We start from the raw sequence: 17,714 nt of genomic DNA, 5'->3' as shown, positions 1-17,714 counted from the left end.
GATGGACTTAGGCTAGAATCTTCCCGGTAAGCGCACCTTGGCGTGCTTACAAACATTATTAGAAATGGGCTAGTCCAGGGGCGAGAATTAGCCTGTAAGGGTTAGAGTTCATGGGCCAAGCAGTTCTTTAAATGAATACAGTTTGTGTGTTGTTATTTCGGGCGTGAGCTAGCCAAGCGGCTGGGGTGTTGGGGACGCAGCCCCGCCGCTTCATATTTCAACAGAGAAGTGCCTACTGGCCATGTGTACAGCCCTGAGTTCTATTGCTAACATCAGATAGACCCAAGCTGTGAAAAAGGTAAGCTACAAAAGGAGCTAATGAATACAGTTACAAAATATTGTTATAAGATATCCTTATAAAACGGCACACTAGAAATGCATACTTAAAATCATTTTCTTAAGAGTTCTTGAAATGTGTCTTTTTGCTCTAGAGGTTTGTTTGTTTTTATTCATACAAAGTTCACATGAAATAAGTACTAATATTTTGCTACTTTTTTTTTTTCCTGACAGAGTTTCTCTGTGTAACAGTCCTGGCTGTTCTGAACTTGCTCTGTAGACCACGTTGGCCTCAAACTCAGAGATAAGTCTGCCTCTTGAGTGCTGGAAATAAAGATATGTGCCACTATAGCCCGGGCAATTTTGTTACTTTTTGACAGTTTAAATTTCTGTCTTTCCATAACAATTTATCTAAAAAACTTTAAAAATGAGTAATTTCAATTGCATCCTTCAACTTAAACAAGTATGGGCAATTGATGGGAATTTTCAAAACATACACAATCTAGTTCTAGACCCTAATAACTCTGGAGTCTTTTATAGGTTGTCCTGTCTTTTTTTTATTTAATCAATTTTGCTACATCCTTGTGCCCTCAGGCTTCTGAGTGCATCCTTGATAGTCAGTGCTGATCACTGAGCTACAATCCTAGTTCTGATTCCTTTTAGATAAGGAATCAAAGAACCAAAGAAGCTGTCACAAATTAGAGAAAGCACTACAATTTTTTCCTTGGTTATTTGATGAATCCTCTCCCAGGAAACCTGTATCTGAAAGAATGCTAGGTGGAGAAAAAGTATGGTGGTGAAGGATGGTAGACTTTGTGAAGGAGAAATTTTAAAAAGAAGCCACATCTGGTGGTGCAGGAAAACTAAAAGGGTTCTGTGTCTAGAGAGACTGATTAGAATTTCAGTACTGAGGAGACTGGAATATTGCAGGTCCAAAGGCTAATTCTCTCATGTTGGGCTAAATTCTGGCTCTCCAAAGATGCCATTCCTTGCAACACCCCCTCTTGTGTTGGAATCAATATCTGTTGTGACAATAGATAAAAATAAAGAAAACTTTTAGTATTTATTAACTTAACAGGCAATTAGCTTCAACCAACCCAAAAGCTAAGAATGCCATCAGATAGCACCCTGAGCTTAGAGAAAGCCTTCCCCAATCTTGATATACCGGCCTCTTTGATGTACCCACCAACATATTTTAAACTTGCTTTGACTTATCATTTATTTTTAATGTGCATTTGGTGTTTGGCCTGTGCGCATGCCTATGTGAGGGAGTTGGGACCCCTGGAACTAGAGTTACAGACAGTTGTGAGCCATGTAGGTGCTGGGGTTCGAACCTGTGGCCTCTGGAAGAACAGCCAATTCTTTTAACCTATGAGCCATCTTGCTAGCCCCTTGATTTATGACTTTTATTCTGTAAAACTATAAAAACATGCTTCTATTTTGGAAGATGGTATTTGGGTAACCTAAGACTGCATTCCTTGGCCCTGGGTCACTCAAAATGGCTCCAGAATAAACCAACCATTTCTTATTCCCTTTAAGATGAGAGTTATGGTTTTCACGTTAACAAATACTTTAAAATTATTTTTATTCGCGTGTGTGTTTCTATGTGAGTGTATGTCACATTGCCTGTGCAGGGTGTTGGAGCTCCTGTAGCTAGAGGTACAGGTGACTGTGAGCAGCACGGCATGGCTGTTGGGAACCAAACTGGTTATCTGGAGACAGTTATGTGCTCTGACTGCTAAGCCATCTCTCCAGACTCAACACAGATTTTTGATCTTTTGAAGTTTGTATACAAGTCTGAGTCGATGTTTGTTTTCATTATCTATTGTATGAACCCCGTTTCCTGAAGGGAGCATATGTGGCATCTACATAAGTGTCCCTTACACATTTCAGTTTCTCTTTTTCCCTGTTACGAGTCTTACAAGCCATGCCACTGAGCTACGAACCCCAGCTCTCCCTTTTGTTATTTATAAGCTTTTGATAAATACTTTTCCAATATGTATGAGTTTTTGTTCCAGAGCCCAAAGCAGGATGTTTAAATGTTGATGTGGTCCAGCTGGGTCTATAACTACTTTAAACACCTGTCTTATGAAGACATCTGGATTATAAGCAAGATCAGAATGGGCAACCTTGAATTTTTATAGTACTTCACGTTTTTCAATGTGCATTTATTTAATTTTATTTATACCACAACCACGTGAATAATGAAATTATTACCATCAAAACCACGGTCGAAAATTTGAAGAAAGTCAAGAGAGGAGGGGACCCACGCTGGGTAACCACAGCATATGCTTGTAATTTCAGTCAGCCTGGTCTACATCAAGAAGACGTTGCAGAAAAAACAGAGAAGGGGAGGCAGGGAATACAAAAGAATGAATGAATGAATGAAGAATAGATTTGGGATTAGGTAACTGTAATTTTCTTTGTAAAAAAAAAAGAGGATGACGTCCAAGGTGGCATTTAGAGCTACCTGAAAGTTCAGTCCTCTGGGCTGCTGTGATGTGGTGCGAGCTCTCACAGAGAGGGTGTGAAGACACCGTCCTCCCTAGGCCTCCAGAGGGGCCCGGAGAGCTTCCTCAGGCGATGACCTCCCGAGGGACTCGGTCTGGGGTGCAGCGCGGAGGTGAGGGGTGCGGGCGGCGGCGGCGGCGGAGGCGGCGCATTCCAGCCCGGCTAACAAAAGGCTGCCGAGGGACTCCCAGAGCCGGGAAACCCGCGCGGGGCGGAAGGGTTAACCCGGGAGTCCGGCTCGCGCATCCTGGCCCCCGCCTCCCGTCGCTAGGAGACGCCGGAAGTGGGGGAGGGGCGGCGCGGGTGGGAATCTTTTTCGGGTGCCCGGGGGCGGAGGGCGGGGAGCGCGCGCGCGCTCGCTCGCTCGCTCGTCCGCCGGTCGCCGCGGTGACCGTCCTCGCGGCCTGTCGGCTCGCGCCCCGCCCCCGCCCCCGTCCCCGCCGTCCCCCCCCCCCTCCGCGGGCCGCGCGCGCTCCTCCCGGTTCCCGCCGCGGTCGCCGCTGCTCCTCCTCTCCCGGGCGTCGCGGCCGCTGCCTCTGCGGACTGTATGAGGAGGAGGAGGAGGAGGAGGAGGCGGAGGATGTGAAGATGGCGGAGCTGCAGATGCTGCTGGAAGAGGAAATCCCGGGGGGCCGCCGGGCCCTGTTCGATAGCTACACGAATCTGGAGCGGGTGGCCGACTACTGCGAGAACAACTACATCCAGGTGCGCCGCGTCCCTCCCGAGCCGAGCGCGCCGGGGCGCTGGGGTCTGCGGGGCCGCGCCGGGGCGGGGCGGGGCGGGCCGAGGGCGGCGGCTGGAGGGAGCGGGGTCGGTGCGGTCCGCGGTGCGGCGCGCGTGTGGCGGCGGCCCGCCTCCGCGCCTCTGCCGGGTCGCCCCCGCGCTCCTCGCCTGTCAGTGTTCGGGATGGAGGAGGAGGTGGAGAGTGGCGTTTTGTGTCTAACGGAATCTTGCTTGGATGGCAGGGTTGTGTGTGTGTGTGAGAGAGATAGTTTTCCTCCCGCCGGGTTCCCGTTCCTGCAAAGTGAATTGCCCCCTGAAGACCAAACGAAAATTCTTAACCCTAAGTTTAATTTTTGTTGTTGTTGTTGTTTTAGGTTGTAAAGGGGACACGGTGGAACGGCTGTCGCTTATTACAAGTTAATGCCGTTTTTCTCCCTGTGGAGCATGGGAAAATGCCTGATAATGAGCTGCTTTTCCTCCCCAATCCCCGTTAGAATCGGTAATTTTCCTATGGGAAAAGAACTATGACTATTTTTCACAATAACGAAAATGAACCACATGGTTTAGTCCCCCCACCCCCCATGATGATTGGTTTGGCACGGGACTCATAGTGTGTGTGTGTGTAGGAAGGTGAGAAGGTGGGGGAGAAGGCATTGGTGAGATGAGAACCAGCTGGTCATGATAAATGTAAAGATCTTATGGATTAAAACAACGCTTTAAAAATTAGCTCATGGTTTGCAAATCCAGTATCTCTTGTTCTTCGTAGGCCATATACTGAATTACAGATTCTGCCTCCATTTTTTTTTTTCTCACTGCCATTTAAAATTTCTGGCTAAAGTGGAAATGGAAGCAGGATGTTTAGAACAGTTCCCGTTTTTAATGTTCTTGTTGCTACCCCCATCTCTGGTGAAGCATTCTCAGCCCTTAGCATGAATTATATATTAAAAATGCTCTAATTTGTAGGTTCTTAAGTTTTCTGAGGATCACATGACTACTCAAAGATAATGTTCTTAGATTTTATTTGATTATATATGTACTGAGCTCTATTACTGTGTTGCAAACATTTATGTTGGAGAATGAATTGGACATAATGGAAAAGAAGTGGTTGGAAGTGTATGTTCAGTAGGAAGAAACTGTGACTTTGGTTAAAGGTTGATTTCAAAGCAAAACCCTCATAAATATCTGTGTGTCAGTTGCTTTGTTAACAGAGCTGTATAGGAATGGTTAAAAGGTTTTTATCGCTTAATTTTACCAATCTTTTTGCCCAGAACTGTTGATATCACACTCCTAGAATCTTCAGGGATTTATAATGTAGTGCAAGAGGCTGATGTGTGAGTGAATTAATTCCATAGTTATACAGTATACTGTCAGCCCTACCTGTTGGAGGGCCTTACATTGCAGATTCAATCAACTGGTAATTGAAAATATCCCCTCTGTATAAATGCCAACAGACCTTTTGTCATTCCCTAAGTGATACAGTGTAACAATTACTCACATGGCATTTACATTTTATTAGGCATTGTAAGTAATCTACAGATAATGGAGTGTGTATGATAGATAACATGTAAATATCATGTAGTTTTATGTAAATGACTTGAGTATCCAAAGATGTTGGAGTGTGTGTGTGTGTGTGTGTGTGTGTGTGTGTGGAGGGGTGTCCTAGAGCTAATCACTATTGGATACCTAGGGACATGCCCAGAATAATTAATTTATACCTTGCAGTGGATTGTGGGTAGGAAGGCCAGACCTAAAACCCTGACGTGCTAGTTCTGTTGTCTAGTACATTCAGATGAGAAACCGGGGGCTGGAAAAGGGGTTTGTCTGTTATTTTAGATTATAATTTCCACAGAGAGGGAAAAGTACATGAATTGATAAAGTAGAAAAGTGAAAGCTTAGCATTTGTCTTTTTATAATTATTTTAGCTGAAAGAGAAGAGTGTCAAAGTCAGTATGTTATTTATTTACTTATTCACTTTTGGTGTTGGAGATTGAACTCAGGGTGAGTACACTGTACTACTGAATTACACTCTTAGCCCACTGGAAAGGTAGAGATACTGATTTTCCAGAAGTGGATTTTGATTTCTGAGTTTACACTTTTTATTTCTCAGGTTGTCCTCTGTTGTGAGAGTCACAGGGTTTACTTCTGCTGTACTCTCCCAGGATGACACGTGATAAATAGAACTGCTGATAGTTGATTTTTGCTGTGACACGTACATGTGACCGAAGGACTGCCCAGCAGGGGTCCCGATTTATTTATTTGTGAGGCACTTTAATGTTTTAAATAAGTTTGTTTGTTGCTTTCCTAAAGTAAATCTGAAAAATCAATTTGTCCATATTTACAATTTTTTTTAGGTAAGTAAAAGAAAGTTAGCGTTTCTTTTATTTGAGAATTCACACAGGTAGGTAGAAATGCGTGCATGCACACGTACATTATGTATTCAGGGCAGAATCATCCTATAAGAGATTTATTTGGAAAAAAAATTAAGATGTTACCTTAATTTTCTGAATTTTTTTTTTTGTAAACAAAAGAAAAGCCATTTCACTAATGGCTTTCTCCATTTTCTCTTTGTCAGCATGGACACTCCATGAAATGTTTGTAAGGTGATAAAATATAGTTTATTATCAAAAAGTTTCATGAAAGTAATTAATAAAATGATGCAAAGATTACTTTTTTTGAGACAGGATTTTACATGTAGCACTAGCTGGCCAGGAAATCTCTATGTAGACCTGGCAGTCTTTAAACTCACAGAGATCCTACTGCCTCTGCTTCTTGAGTGCTGGGATTAAAAGCTTCAGCCACCACATCTGGCAAAGACCAACTTTTTTAGCTTAAAGAGTGCCATTAGAATATATGCTTAGTTTTGAAAAATTAATATAAAGTGACTAGATATTAAAGGAATTAAAAGTTACCCAGTTATCTTCAATACATATCTGGCATTTATATTCCTAATATTTTTGGTAAATGATGCTACATATTTTAGAGAAATGGATTTATAGTTTGTATTATATTTTAAACTTTTGAGATTTGTTTTTTTCTGAGAAGACACTTTTTGTAAGACAAAGTCTTGCTGTGTAGCCATCGTAATCTCCAACTCTGATTCTTTCTAGACATGAATCACAATGCCCAGCTAAGAAACACCTAACACTTAGAGATGTTAGGACTGACTATTTTTTATGGTTGTCACAGTACTTACAGGAATAAATTTATTTGTGTTTGTGGTTTGAGTTCACAAATGGAGCACCTTAAAAAGTACTTAAAAATGCAGACTGGGGGCACTGGGGAGATGGCTCAGAGGTTCCAGAAGTCCTGAATTCAATTCCCAGCAACCACATGGTGACTCACATATAAAGAAGAGATCTGGTGCCCTCTTCTGGTGTGCAGGCGTAATGCAGGCACAACACTGTATATATTATAAATAAATCTTTAAAAAAAAATGCAGGCTGGGTGTTGTGTGCACATCTTGATTCCAGCACTCAGGAGCAGGGTCAGGTTGATCACTGGTTCAAAGCCAGCCTGATCTACATAGTGAGTTACAGGACAGCCAGTGCTATATAGTGAGACCCTGTCTCAAAAAGCAGAAACATAAACAAAAAGTCCTTAAAATTGCATGCAGAAGGCAACCATTGAAAGTATAAATTTAAGTACCGATAGTTACACCCTTCTTGATTTTTGTCTTTTGCCTCTACTGAGAGGAATGAACCAAATCAGTGGAGACTGTTAGGCTTCTCATCCTCTAAGAAAGTAATCCTAATTTCTAAGAGAAACATTTTGGTGAATGGGTTTTCAGTGACAGACCTGTCTAGATGGTCTTAATTAATCAAAACACAGAGTCAGATATAGGGGTGAAAGGGGCTAAAGCTGAAGATTAGAGAAGCGGAACAGGCAGACACTAGAGAGACCTTTTACCTCTGCCAATGCTCAGACCGAAAGGGCGATCCTCAGACTGTCTCCACCAAACCTCAGACTCCAACGAGCTCTTGTTTCCTCCTCTTATATCCTCACCGCCCAGTCTTATGCACCCTGCCTCCACCTCACTAGTGCTTGGATCCCAAGTGCTGGCATCACCTTTGTGTGCATTCTAGTTCTCGTTTTAGACAAGATTCAAGTTTTTGTATCCCAGGGTGTCCTTGAGTCCTGGAATTAAAGGCGTGGCATGTGCCACCACTCCCTGGCCTCTAGTGGCTTAACTCTGCACTCTGATCTTCAGGCAAGCTTTATTTATTAAAACATAAACAAAATATCACTACATTCCCCCCTTTTTGTCTAAAATAACAAAAGGCTATAACCGATATTAGAAAAACTATACAATAAGTACAATAACTATATACAATATACATAGGCAATAAGTATATCAGCAATGTCTAGTTATTTGCATTTGACAAATTCAGAGAAAATACTTCATATCTATCATATCTTGATGAGTCCAAAATGTACCTGATTCACTTTCTTTTCCAAATTTTTTCTTTTTTCTTTTAAAGATTTATTTATTTATTATATATGCAGTGTTCTGCTGCATGTATGCCTGCAGGCCAGAAGAGGGCACCAGATCTCATTACAGATGGTTGCTGGGAATTAAAGTCAGGACCCTTGGAAGAGCAGGCAATGCTCTTAACCACTGAGCCATCTCTCCAGCCCTTTCTGTTCTAATTTGCATTATCAAATTATCATTTTAATGTCTCTCAACATTTTATACTTTAAACCTCTTTGTGAGTTTCTATTCTGAATCTGGTAAACAAGGGAAACTATAACTCTATTCTTCAACTACTTCTGAGACCCCCAAACGAAATAATATTAACTGAGTAAACAGGAAGTGCAAGCAAGTGACTTCCAAAAATTGTGAGAAATGACAGAAACAGCTGGCTGCCTGGACAGTCACCCAAAATTCCTTTGCAATGTTCAGGTATCCGTCTTCAGTCTACAGGTCTAGAATATTTGACAGCCTTTTCTGAGAAACAGGATATTCTGAAGGGCTGTTCCACCTTGTGTTGACAATGTTTTGCAGTCACTTTCTTTTGTATCTTGCTTGTCCAGTTAGGACAGCATATTGTCCGCAGTCAAGGCAAGTGCATTTTCATGCTCAGTTGCTTACTTTTACCACAAAGAAAGTAAACTCCCTGTGGAGTTTCTCCGATGCCCATCATCTTCTCTGAAATAGATTGGTGCTGCCAGAAACAGACTTGTTTCATTGTAATAAGACAGAAAGAACCTATGCTGTTAAAACATCTTAAATGCCACCTTCTGTAGATCTCTGAAGTGTTTGAGGACAACCTGTCTATTTAAAATATATCTCTGTGTGACCTTGAAAACATACCTAATGTGACTACAAATTCTTTTGTAATAGGTGATTTATTGCTAAACTGCATTTTATTATTATCCTAAACAGTTGGCAATAATAACTTTCAATAACGAGAAATTTGCATTATATTGTTAAGTGAACTGTATAGGTACAATACCTTGAACGAGATTAGAAAAGTATGTATAGTATGTTTTAACACAATCTCGAATTTGTATATTGATACAATATACAAAATATTGTACAATATACAAAAGTCCAATCCAGTGTAAAATATTTAAAACTAGTAGTTGCTTTTAAAAAGTAGATTCAAGGCCGGGCGATTGGCACACGCCTTTAATCCCAGTGCTAGGGAGGCAGAGGCAGGCAGATCTCTGTGAGTTTGAGACCAGCCTGGTCTACAGAGCTAGTTCCAGGACAGGCTCCAAAGCCAGAGAGAAACCCTGTCTCAAAAAACCAAAAAAAAAAAAAAAAAAAAGTAGATTCAATAATACCTTTTTATTTTATCATATCTATATTCTCCCTTTTTTCTTTTCAGAGTAGGTTCAATAATCTACCGTTATCCTACCATGTCTATATTCCCTTTTTTTCTTTTAGAAACAAGAACCTTGAATCTGATCTCCTTTGTTCAACTTTCCTCCTGACTTTAACCAATAACTGCTTGTAACCAGTTCCCCTAAACAGTGACAAATATCTCTCACCTATTGAATAACCAAAAACCACCTATCCCATCTTTTGGGAATGTGGGCCCTGTATAATTTACTTCCTGTTGTCTGGGGGCAATGGTATCTTTAGGGGATCTTGAAAAAAAATTGGATTAATTTTCAAGTCCTGGGAGAGATAGTTTTACTATTTGTTGTCCAGTCTCTGCATAATGGGAAAGTGCAGGGCTTGTCTTCAGTCCTGGCTAGAGTAGTCTTTGAAGCTGCATCATCTTGAAATTGTTCCGAGCAGTTTGTAGTCCAAAGCTGAACTGTAGGTGGTGTTTTTCAGCTTGGTGTTATCATAGTCCTGGAGGAATTGTCATTGTGGGTCCCATCCTCCTTTCGGAGACTTCAAAGGTTGCTGTTAGGCATGCTCATGGTTCACTGCAGAAAACTGATAGAGACTGAAACCGAAATCATGTACAGGAAGGTACATATAACTTTAGATTAGTTAGGATTTCTATATGACCATTAATATTATGACAAAAATTTAAAAAATACACACACACATAAATCTTATACCTTAAGAAAAACTGTTAGAGAGTCAATATGAAACCAAACGATTATGAGATGAGTGGCAATAGAATAGTCCTTAAATTTTTGTCTTTCTTCTTTCCCATATCAGGTGGCTCTTCTGGCGTGAGACAGAGGTTTTGGATTTCACTTTCATAAGCTTGCTTGGGTTTAGAGAAGGAGAGAGCCACACTCCATCTCCAAAACCAGCTTTAATCTTTAACTGGACTGGGACTACGAAAAGACCATTTGCGTTGTCTGTAGAAAAAAGCAGAAACAAACATTTTGGGGAGGTTTATGAAATTCTATTCTGTTTTTGTAAATGTGATATACTAATAGGCCAACTTACTCTTTTTCTTGAGACTTTTCTTTTTCCTGGATGATTTGTCCTTTTTCTTCAGATGTCTCATTTGTCCAGATTTGTCTTCAGATTCCTCAGCTGGATGTCTTCATTCTCCTGAAAAGTCAAAACAAAACTTTCTCCAACCCTAACTTTGGGGAGATTCTCTTTTGGCAAGTTATATCTGATCAGATGAAAAGTTATATCTGATCAGGTGAAAAGTTATATCTGATCAGGTGAAAAGTTATATGTGATCAGATGGAAAGCCATGGTTTCTTAATGAGCTATCATCTCCTAATTAAGAGGTGTCTCTTCTTCATATTGAATCTTTTTTTTACATTCATAAACTTATACTTTTATTCTCTTTCTGTACATGTTGGCAACGATAAAGCTTAAAGATGCATTTTAATGAAATATGCAAAACAAGGAATTTACATAATTTATACTTCAGAAAATTAAAGTTGAAAAATATTCCCACATTATTTTAGAGTTCACAGTATATTTAAAGTACATCAAGCTTCCCTCCTTATATTTCAAACTGTATTGTCTGGGCAGAGAAGGATAAAAACTAAACAGAATAAAAGGGTCATGTTTCTGTTTATTCAGTGCACAAGTGGATGCTACTTCAGTATCAGGGCATACAGCCCCCACGGCGGCAGCGTTCTGCTCCAGCCCTTCCCCTCCTGAGTGCTGTGGCTCAGCAGGGGTCACATTGTGGAGCAGTTCCAGCATCACCGACTCCACAGTGGAGACATTTGCCAAGTGGTAATGTCCAGTGGTCTGATGCCTCATTTCCGCATAATACTTTATAGCCCTGAAAATGGAAACCCTGGCACCTAGTAGCTGGATGTTAACATTAGTACAAGGCACTGAGCTGTGGTGTTTGTATATAGGAAGAAAGGTCATGTTTGCATAGATGGCTAGCAAATTAGTGTGCAGGAACATACTGGCCTGGCGTGTGGCTTTGTGCAGATCGAATCTTTATCAATTTTGATGGTGTCCATAGCTTTTCTTCTGTGGAAACAAAAGCAAAACCCCTTCCCAATGGAACACATGTCCTGGTTTTTATTCTGAGGTCATTACGTCTTTAAAGAATCATGGCTAATTGAATTCCATATTTTTTCTATTATCCAATGTTTCTCTGCAGCTGCTGTTCCTTTCTCATTAGCATTTAGAAAATCCAAAGTTAGTAAAGTATTATGCAGTCTGTTTATCATCCCTTTCTGTTTATTTAACATACCCTTTAGAGTTTTGTTCGATTTTTCTATAACTGCCTGCCCCTGTAGGATTGTGTGTTATGCCTGTAATATGCTATATATTATCATAAGCAAAAAAACTGTCTCATATTTTTAGAGACATATGCTGGACCATTATCTGTCTTTATTTGTATAGGTATACCCATGATGTCTATAACTTCCAGCAAATGTTTGATTACTGAATCAACCTTTTCCAAAGTCAAAGCAGTTGCCCACTGAAAACTTGAAAAGTGGTGTGGTGTTCATATTTTAGTTTTCCAAATTCTACAAATAGAACACATCCATCTACTAGAGTTTATTCCTTTGAGTACCCTTTGGGTTACTTCCTGCAGGTAGTGGTGTTTGGTTGAATAATGAACAAGTAGGACATTTCCTTATAATTTCCTTGTCTTATTGCCACATGATAGAGAAGTCTGTTTTTAGACCTTTGCTATTGACATGATAGTCTTTTATGAAATTCTGAGACCTTCAGCAAATTTTCAATCGATAATTGATCAATTTTTGCATTACCTTGTGCTAGAGAACTTGGCAGACCCTTATGGGATCTGATGTGTATTATGTATATGGGATGATTCCTATTCCTGATTATATCTTGTAATTGAATAAATAATAAAGTCAATTCTGTATCATCAGATAAAGCCATTGGTATAAATTCAGCATTTTCAGTGTGCAAGACAACTTTCTGCATATTGCAAATCAGTTACTATGTTGAGAGGTTTTTTAAAATTCCCTTAGTGCCATGAGAATAGCATATAATTCTGACTTTTGGACAGAATCATAAGGGCTTTGATCTACTTCACATAATTTTTTTCTCATTTGTAACCTGCCTTTTCTGATTTATTTGCATCAGTATAAAATGTAGGCGCTCTAGTGTGTGTTCTACACAATGAGAGGAAGGATTCAACTAGTTTTCTTTATCAGCTGAATTCTCTTGCTTTGGGGATAGTTGTTAATCTCTCCCCCAAAATTACTACAACCTCTTTTCCAGTGTTCATGCACATAATTTGTTAATTTCATTATCACTAAAAGGCACTATAATTTCTGTTATAATTGACAAAGTCTCAGTTTTTCTTTTATAATTAGCTCAGTTTTTTCCCACATAAGTTTTTAATTTTTTACTCAGTTTATGTGTTAAAAAGATCAATTCTGAGATAATTTCCCTCTGCATTAAAATTCCTGTAGGGGAATGTTTGGAGGGTGATATGACCAGAATGCAGTTTAGGTTTGGATCCACATGATCCATGTGTGTCTGCTGTAATGTCTCTTGAATCAAAGCCAATTCTCTCTCAGTTCAGCTGATAATTTCCTGGGACTATTTAGGTCCTTGTCACCATCTGAGGTTTTGTTTAAATTAATCAGGTCATCAGGTTTTATCCCAGTAGTGCACTTTAGGTTGGAAATAGCTCCTGACAGTCTTTGGAAATCATTAAAAGTCTGCAATTCATCACTCCTAATTTGCACCTTTTGTAATCTAAGTTTTTGAAAATCTATTTTACAGCCCAAATAATTAATAGACTCTTCTCTTTGTATTTTTTCAGGAGCAATTTGTAATCTCCAGCGAGGCAAAATTTTCTTCTTTAAACATTGTTTTAAAAGTATCTAAATTTGAATCAGACAGTAAAATGTCACCAATGTAGTAATAAACTGTAGATTCAGGAAATTGCTTTCATATCATTTCCCATGGCTGCTGTACAAAATATTGGCACCAGATGGGGCTATTTAACATTTCCTGTTGATGAGTCTTCTTTTGATATCTTTTAACAGGCTGAGAATAAGTAGGCACTATGAAGGCAATTTTTTTTCTCTGTCTTTTTCTTTTAAAGGTAGAGTGAAGAAAGTCTTTTAAATCAATAAATATAAGAGGCCATCATTTAGACAATAGAGAAGGCAAAGGAATGTGAGACATAGAGAGCCCATTGGCCAGATCACCTTATTAACAGCTCTTAGATCTGTTACCATTCTCCATTTTTCAGATTTATTTTTAACAAATACAGGAGAATTCCAAGGGCTGGTTGATTCTTCAATATGATGAACATTTAGTTGCTCCTATACCAGTTGTTCCAAAGCCCGCAGTTTCTGTATTGTTAAAGACCATTAGTTAACCCATCCCATACAGGTTTGTCTGTCAGTCATCTTAAAAGTAGGGCTGTTGGTGCCTTTGAAATATCAGCAGGTGTTGTGGCCTGTTCTTATACAACCTGAATTGTGGGTGACTGTCCTTTATAATATCTTGTAGTATTTTTCCCAGAAATATACATTAATTTATGGTTTATTACTAAGACTGAGGGAATGCTAATCTGAGTATTCCATTGCTGTAACAAATCACATCCCCACAAATTTATTACTGTGTTAACCACATATGGTTTTAATATTCCTCTCTGTCCTTCTGGCCCTTTACATTCGATCATCTCATGCTATGTTTTACCTAAGACAATATTCCATTCCCTACAAGCTGAACATTTTCCTCTTGAAGAGGCCAATTTGGATGCCAAGATTTTGATGAAATTATTGTTATTTCCACCACCCCTGTGTCTACCAGATCTTCAGTGTCAGTGTCATTTATTTGTATTTTCAAATTTGGTCTTTTTTTCATTTGTAGAAGTTTGCCAAAGTGCTCACTTTATGGTTTCTCTTGAATTTTTTGTTATTTATATTTTTAAATTTAGTTTTTGTTCATTTATAGAAGTTTGCCAAAATACTTGTGTTATGGTTTCTCTTAAATATTGGTTCTCTCTTCTATTATCCAGAGCAGTATGGTTTCTTACAACAGGCATTAAGTTCTTTAATTGCTCTGGGAAGGAGTTTCCTCTACAATGGCAAGAAATGACTGAACTGGACTTGGCATAGGGGTCTGCAAGTGGTCCTCAAGAAGTGTCCTGATGGCAAAGGATTATCTTGAATATCCCTTGTTGACCTATGTTCAGCCTTTGCCACACCTTCTGCATAATCCAGAAGGGATTGGTGTTCTGAATGCATTATTCTTAGAAAAAAACATTGTTTCTAGGAGCACCCTGCCTACAGTGCCCTTTATGGTGACCCCTTGTTTGCCATAATTATAAGCATTTGACATTTTAATTTTTCCTCAAACCCCTGAAAATCAATTCTACTATCCAAGCCTCCTCATGGACACGAGAGTCAATATTGATTGTATCTCAGATCCATTCCTCCAAAGGTGTTGACCTTGCCTTTACTGTTCTAATTATCCTTTTGCATAGAGAATTGGCATTTTCAAAAGCCAGAAATTCAATTACTATTTATCTAGCTTCTGAATTTGGTATTATTCTGTTTACTGCTGATGTCAATCTTTGTAAGAGATCCGTAAAGGCTTCCTTTGGGCCCTGTATAACTTTAGGAAATTACTCAATTTTCTTTTCTGTTTCTCCAGTTCTATCCCTAGCATTCCAAGCTGCTGCGTGGCATAAATCCAGGGTGTGGTCATCACATAAGCCTGCCTTTCTATAGTAACGTAGTCTCCTCCAAGAAGTTGATCTTGGGTGATTTTCCTATCTCTAGCTTTACTCTGCTGTTCAATAACTGTCTCTGAACCACATACTCCTTTGTAATTGCGGACTGGGCTCTAAAACAACTTTAACCAATTCTATCCAGTCTTTAGGGATAATTCTATTACAAACTGACCTTGAGATTAACATTTACTTCACATGTCATATGAGACTATTACTTCTTTGACTCTCTTTAAATCTAACATGGCACAGGAGTCCAGTTAGCTGTAACAGAGCCTCTGCCATTTGGCAATTCCTGTAAGGTTACTGGATATATTAAACTTGGTTGTCTGAAAACTTTACACTGTTCCTCTCTATTCTTATACTGCAATAGTGAAGTTGGCTCTCCATTAAATTCCTCTTATATGTTTTATTAGTTTTTTTTAAATAAGGCCTATATCTTAATACTCAGATTAACCAACTTTTTTAGTGATAAGAAAAAAATGAAGTTGATAGTGTTTGTAATTGACATTAAATAAATACAATCTAAATTAGATATTCTTTCATTTAATCATTCCATTTTCAAACTATCTAGAATATTGTCATACAGAGACCCAAATCCCTCCATTGTAAGCGATTTTCCCATTTTTTTAATATTGGAAATATTTTCTTTTAACTAATCCTTCCCTTTAAGAATTCCCAATTGTCTTACTATTTACTGACAATGTTGATGAAGATGTGAGGGTTATCACTGCTGTGTAGAACACTAAAAGCCTCACTGAATTTCAAGGCAGCTATATAGTTTGGCAGAAGTCCGAAAAGGGGGTTCAGGGAGAGCCCAAAACCCACGGGTGGAGAGACAGAGAACGCCCTCTGTCTGAAACACGCACAGGGAATTGTTTGGGAAAAGCATGTATGGCCGGGCGCTTCCTGAAGGTAGAGTCAGGCAGTTTGGGGCTGGTGATTCCTGTGCCCTTTGGAGCCCTGGTGCTTCTGAAGTTTGGTTGGCATCTGGGACTGTTTCAGGGAGGCTGCAGTAGGAGAATCCCAAACTCACTCAGAAGCTTGGGGAATAAAGAAAAGAAAACTTAGTCAGGTGGGGCTGGAACCTCACGTGCAGCTCTGTCCTGTGCTGGTGGCTTTTTCTTGAATTCGTACCCCAAATGTTGGGCATCTAATGTATAATGTAGCATGATTAGTAAAAACCCAGAGATGGATATTGGGGTTCAGCCTGAAGATCAGAAAAGCAAGCAGCCAAGTCACTAGAGAGCTCTTAACTTTTTGAAATCTTCAGACTGAAAAAAGAGCGAGGTCCTGTCTCATCCTGCTTTATATTCCTCTCTAGTGCTGGGATTAAAGGCGTGCACCACCACTGCCTACCTTCTGTGGCTAACTAGTGTGGCTGATGGGATTAAAGGTCTGTGCAACCACTGCCTGGCCTGTATGGCTGACTAGTGTGGCTGCTTTGCATTGACCTTCAGGCAAGCTTTATTTATAAAATACAAATAAAATATCACTACATGCCACTTCTGGCTCTTACAGTCTTTCTCTTTTCCATTGAGCCCTGGGAGGAGGGGATGTGATAAAGACATTTAGAACGGATTGACCCGAAGTTCATTGTTTCTGCATATTGTCCACTTAGTGGTGGGGTTCTCTGTTAACTAGCATTGCTGCAAGAAGGAGCTTCTGTGAGGGTTTGGTGATCACTGACATGTGGGTGTAGCAATGTTATTAGGAGTTGTTTTATTGCTATGGTGATTTAACAGAGTAATAGTGTGGCTTTTCCATTGGGTCTTAGTTTCTTGACCTTATTTCCAGAGTCAGGTATGGGTTCAGGGAATGCACCTTAAATCCAGTTTAAAAAATGATTAGTTATTTTCCTAACATTGTGCCACTATTGTAGTTGGGTGAGACTGATAGTTACTACCTTTCTCTTCTAGCCTTTTAGTGGCATGTATAGCACCTTTGAGCACCGTGATCAGTAGTCAGTAGGGGTGAAGCTTCGCATTGAGTATCAGCTTGATTTTTCCAGGTCCTATGACATTAAGTGTGCAGTATCTTCAGCAATAGGATTTTATTGTCAAGTTGTGGAAGGTAGCCAATAACCTGACCAATAGCCTGTAATGTTTGGGTGGGGAGTATAAGACTTTTGACCAACAATTTAAAAAGACAACAGCAGCAACAAAAAACTCAAAACCCATTCCTAGTAGTGGGGAGTTTTCTTTGATAACATATATCAAATTAGGGTATCATCACCCCATTATATGATATATTTAAACTGCTTTTCTCTCTCTAATACAGTTTTGTATATGTATAATTATACATGTAAAATATATATAGAAACGTCTAGACTAGTAGGCTTCAATATAGCTTTTTTAAAAATGGTCTTCAGGGCCCAGGAGTGGTGGTGTATGCCTATAATCCAAGCACTCCAGAGGCAGAAGCAGGAGAATCTCTGTGAGTTTGAGGACAGCCTGGTTTACAAAATGAGTTCCAGGAAAGCCAGAGTTGCTACACAGAGAAACCTTGTCTCAAAAAACAAAAACAAAATCAAACAAACGAACAAAAAACCCCACAGAAAACAAAATAACATAGACATGCACACACATATAAATGAAAAAACATAAAACGGCCTTTAGTGTTAATTAGTCCTTCCCC

At 39.6% G+C, this 17,714-nt stretch overlaps 1 protein-coding gene and 1 long non-coding RNA gene across 12 annotated transcripts in view; one reads left to right on the top strand and one right to left on the bottom strand.

Annotated features, from left to right (window-relative positions):
- Positions 1–1,091: 1,091 nt before the first annotated feature.
- LOC126508818 (uncharacterized) lies at positions 1,092–2,876 on the bottom strand. The gene is made up of 3 exons (XR_007593974.1): positions 2,747–2,876; positions 2,494–2,590; positions 1,092–1,298 (listed from the first exon to the last, which is right to left on the bottom strand). It is a non-coding gene; the product is annotated as an uncharacterized lncRNA (long non-coding RNA).
- Positions 2,680–17,714, top strand: part of Abi2 (abl interactor 2) — an 81,839-nt gene continuing 66,804 nt past the window's right edge. For 4 of the 11 annotated variants that reach the window (XM_050154231.1, XM_050154228.1, XM_050154226.1 and 1 more), the window contains exon 1: positions 3,117–3,492. In XM_050154231.1, coding sequence (XP_050010188.1) covers positions 3,376–3,492 — 117 coding nt within the window. In that variant the 5' untranslated portion in view covers positions 3,117–3,375. Of the gene's footprint in view, positions 3,493–17,714 lie in introns of all 11 variants that reach the window. The other 7 variants (XM_050154232.1, XM_050154230.1, XM_050154229.1 and 4 more) reach the window with 5 other exon arrangements.

Source organism: Alexandromys fortis, unplaced genomic scaffold, assembly GCF_014885135.2.
Source record: "Alexandromys fortis isolate MF-2015 unplaced genomic scaffold, M_Fortis_MF-2015_v1.1 scaffold_40, whole genome shotgun sequence".
NCBI classification, from domain to species: domain Eukaryota; kingdom Metazoa; phylum Chordata; class Mammalia; order Rodentia; family Cricetidae; genus Alexandromys; species Alexandromys fortis.
Note: the sequence above shows the minus strand (reverse complement) of the source record. Positions and strands in the feature narration are given on the sequence as shown.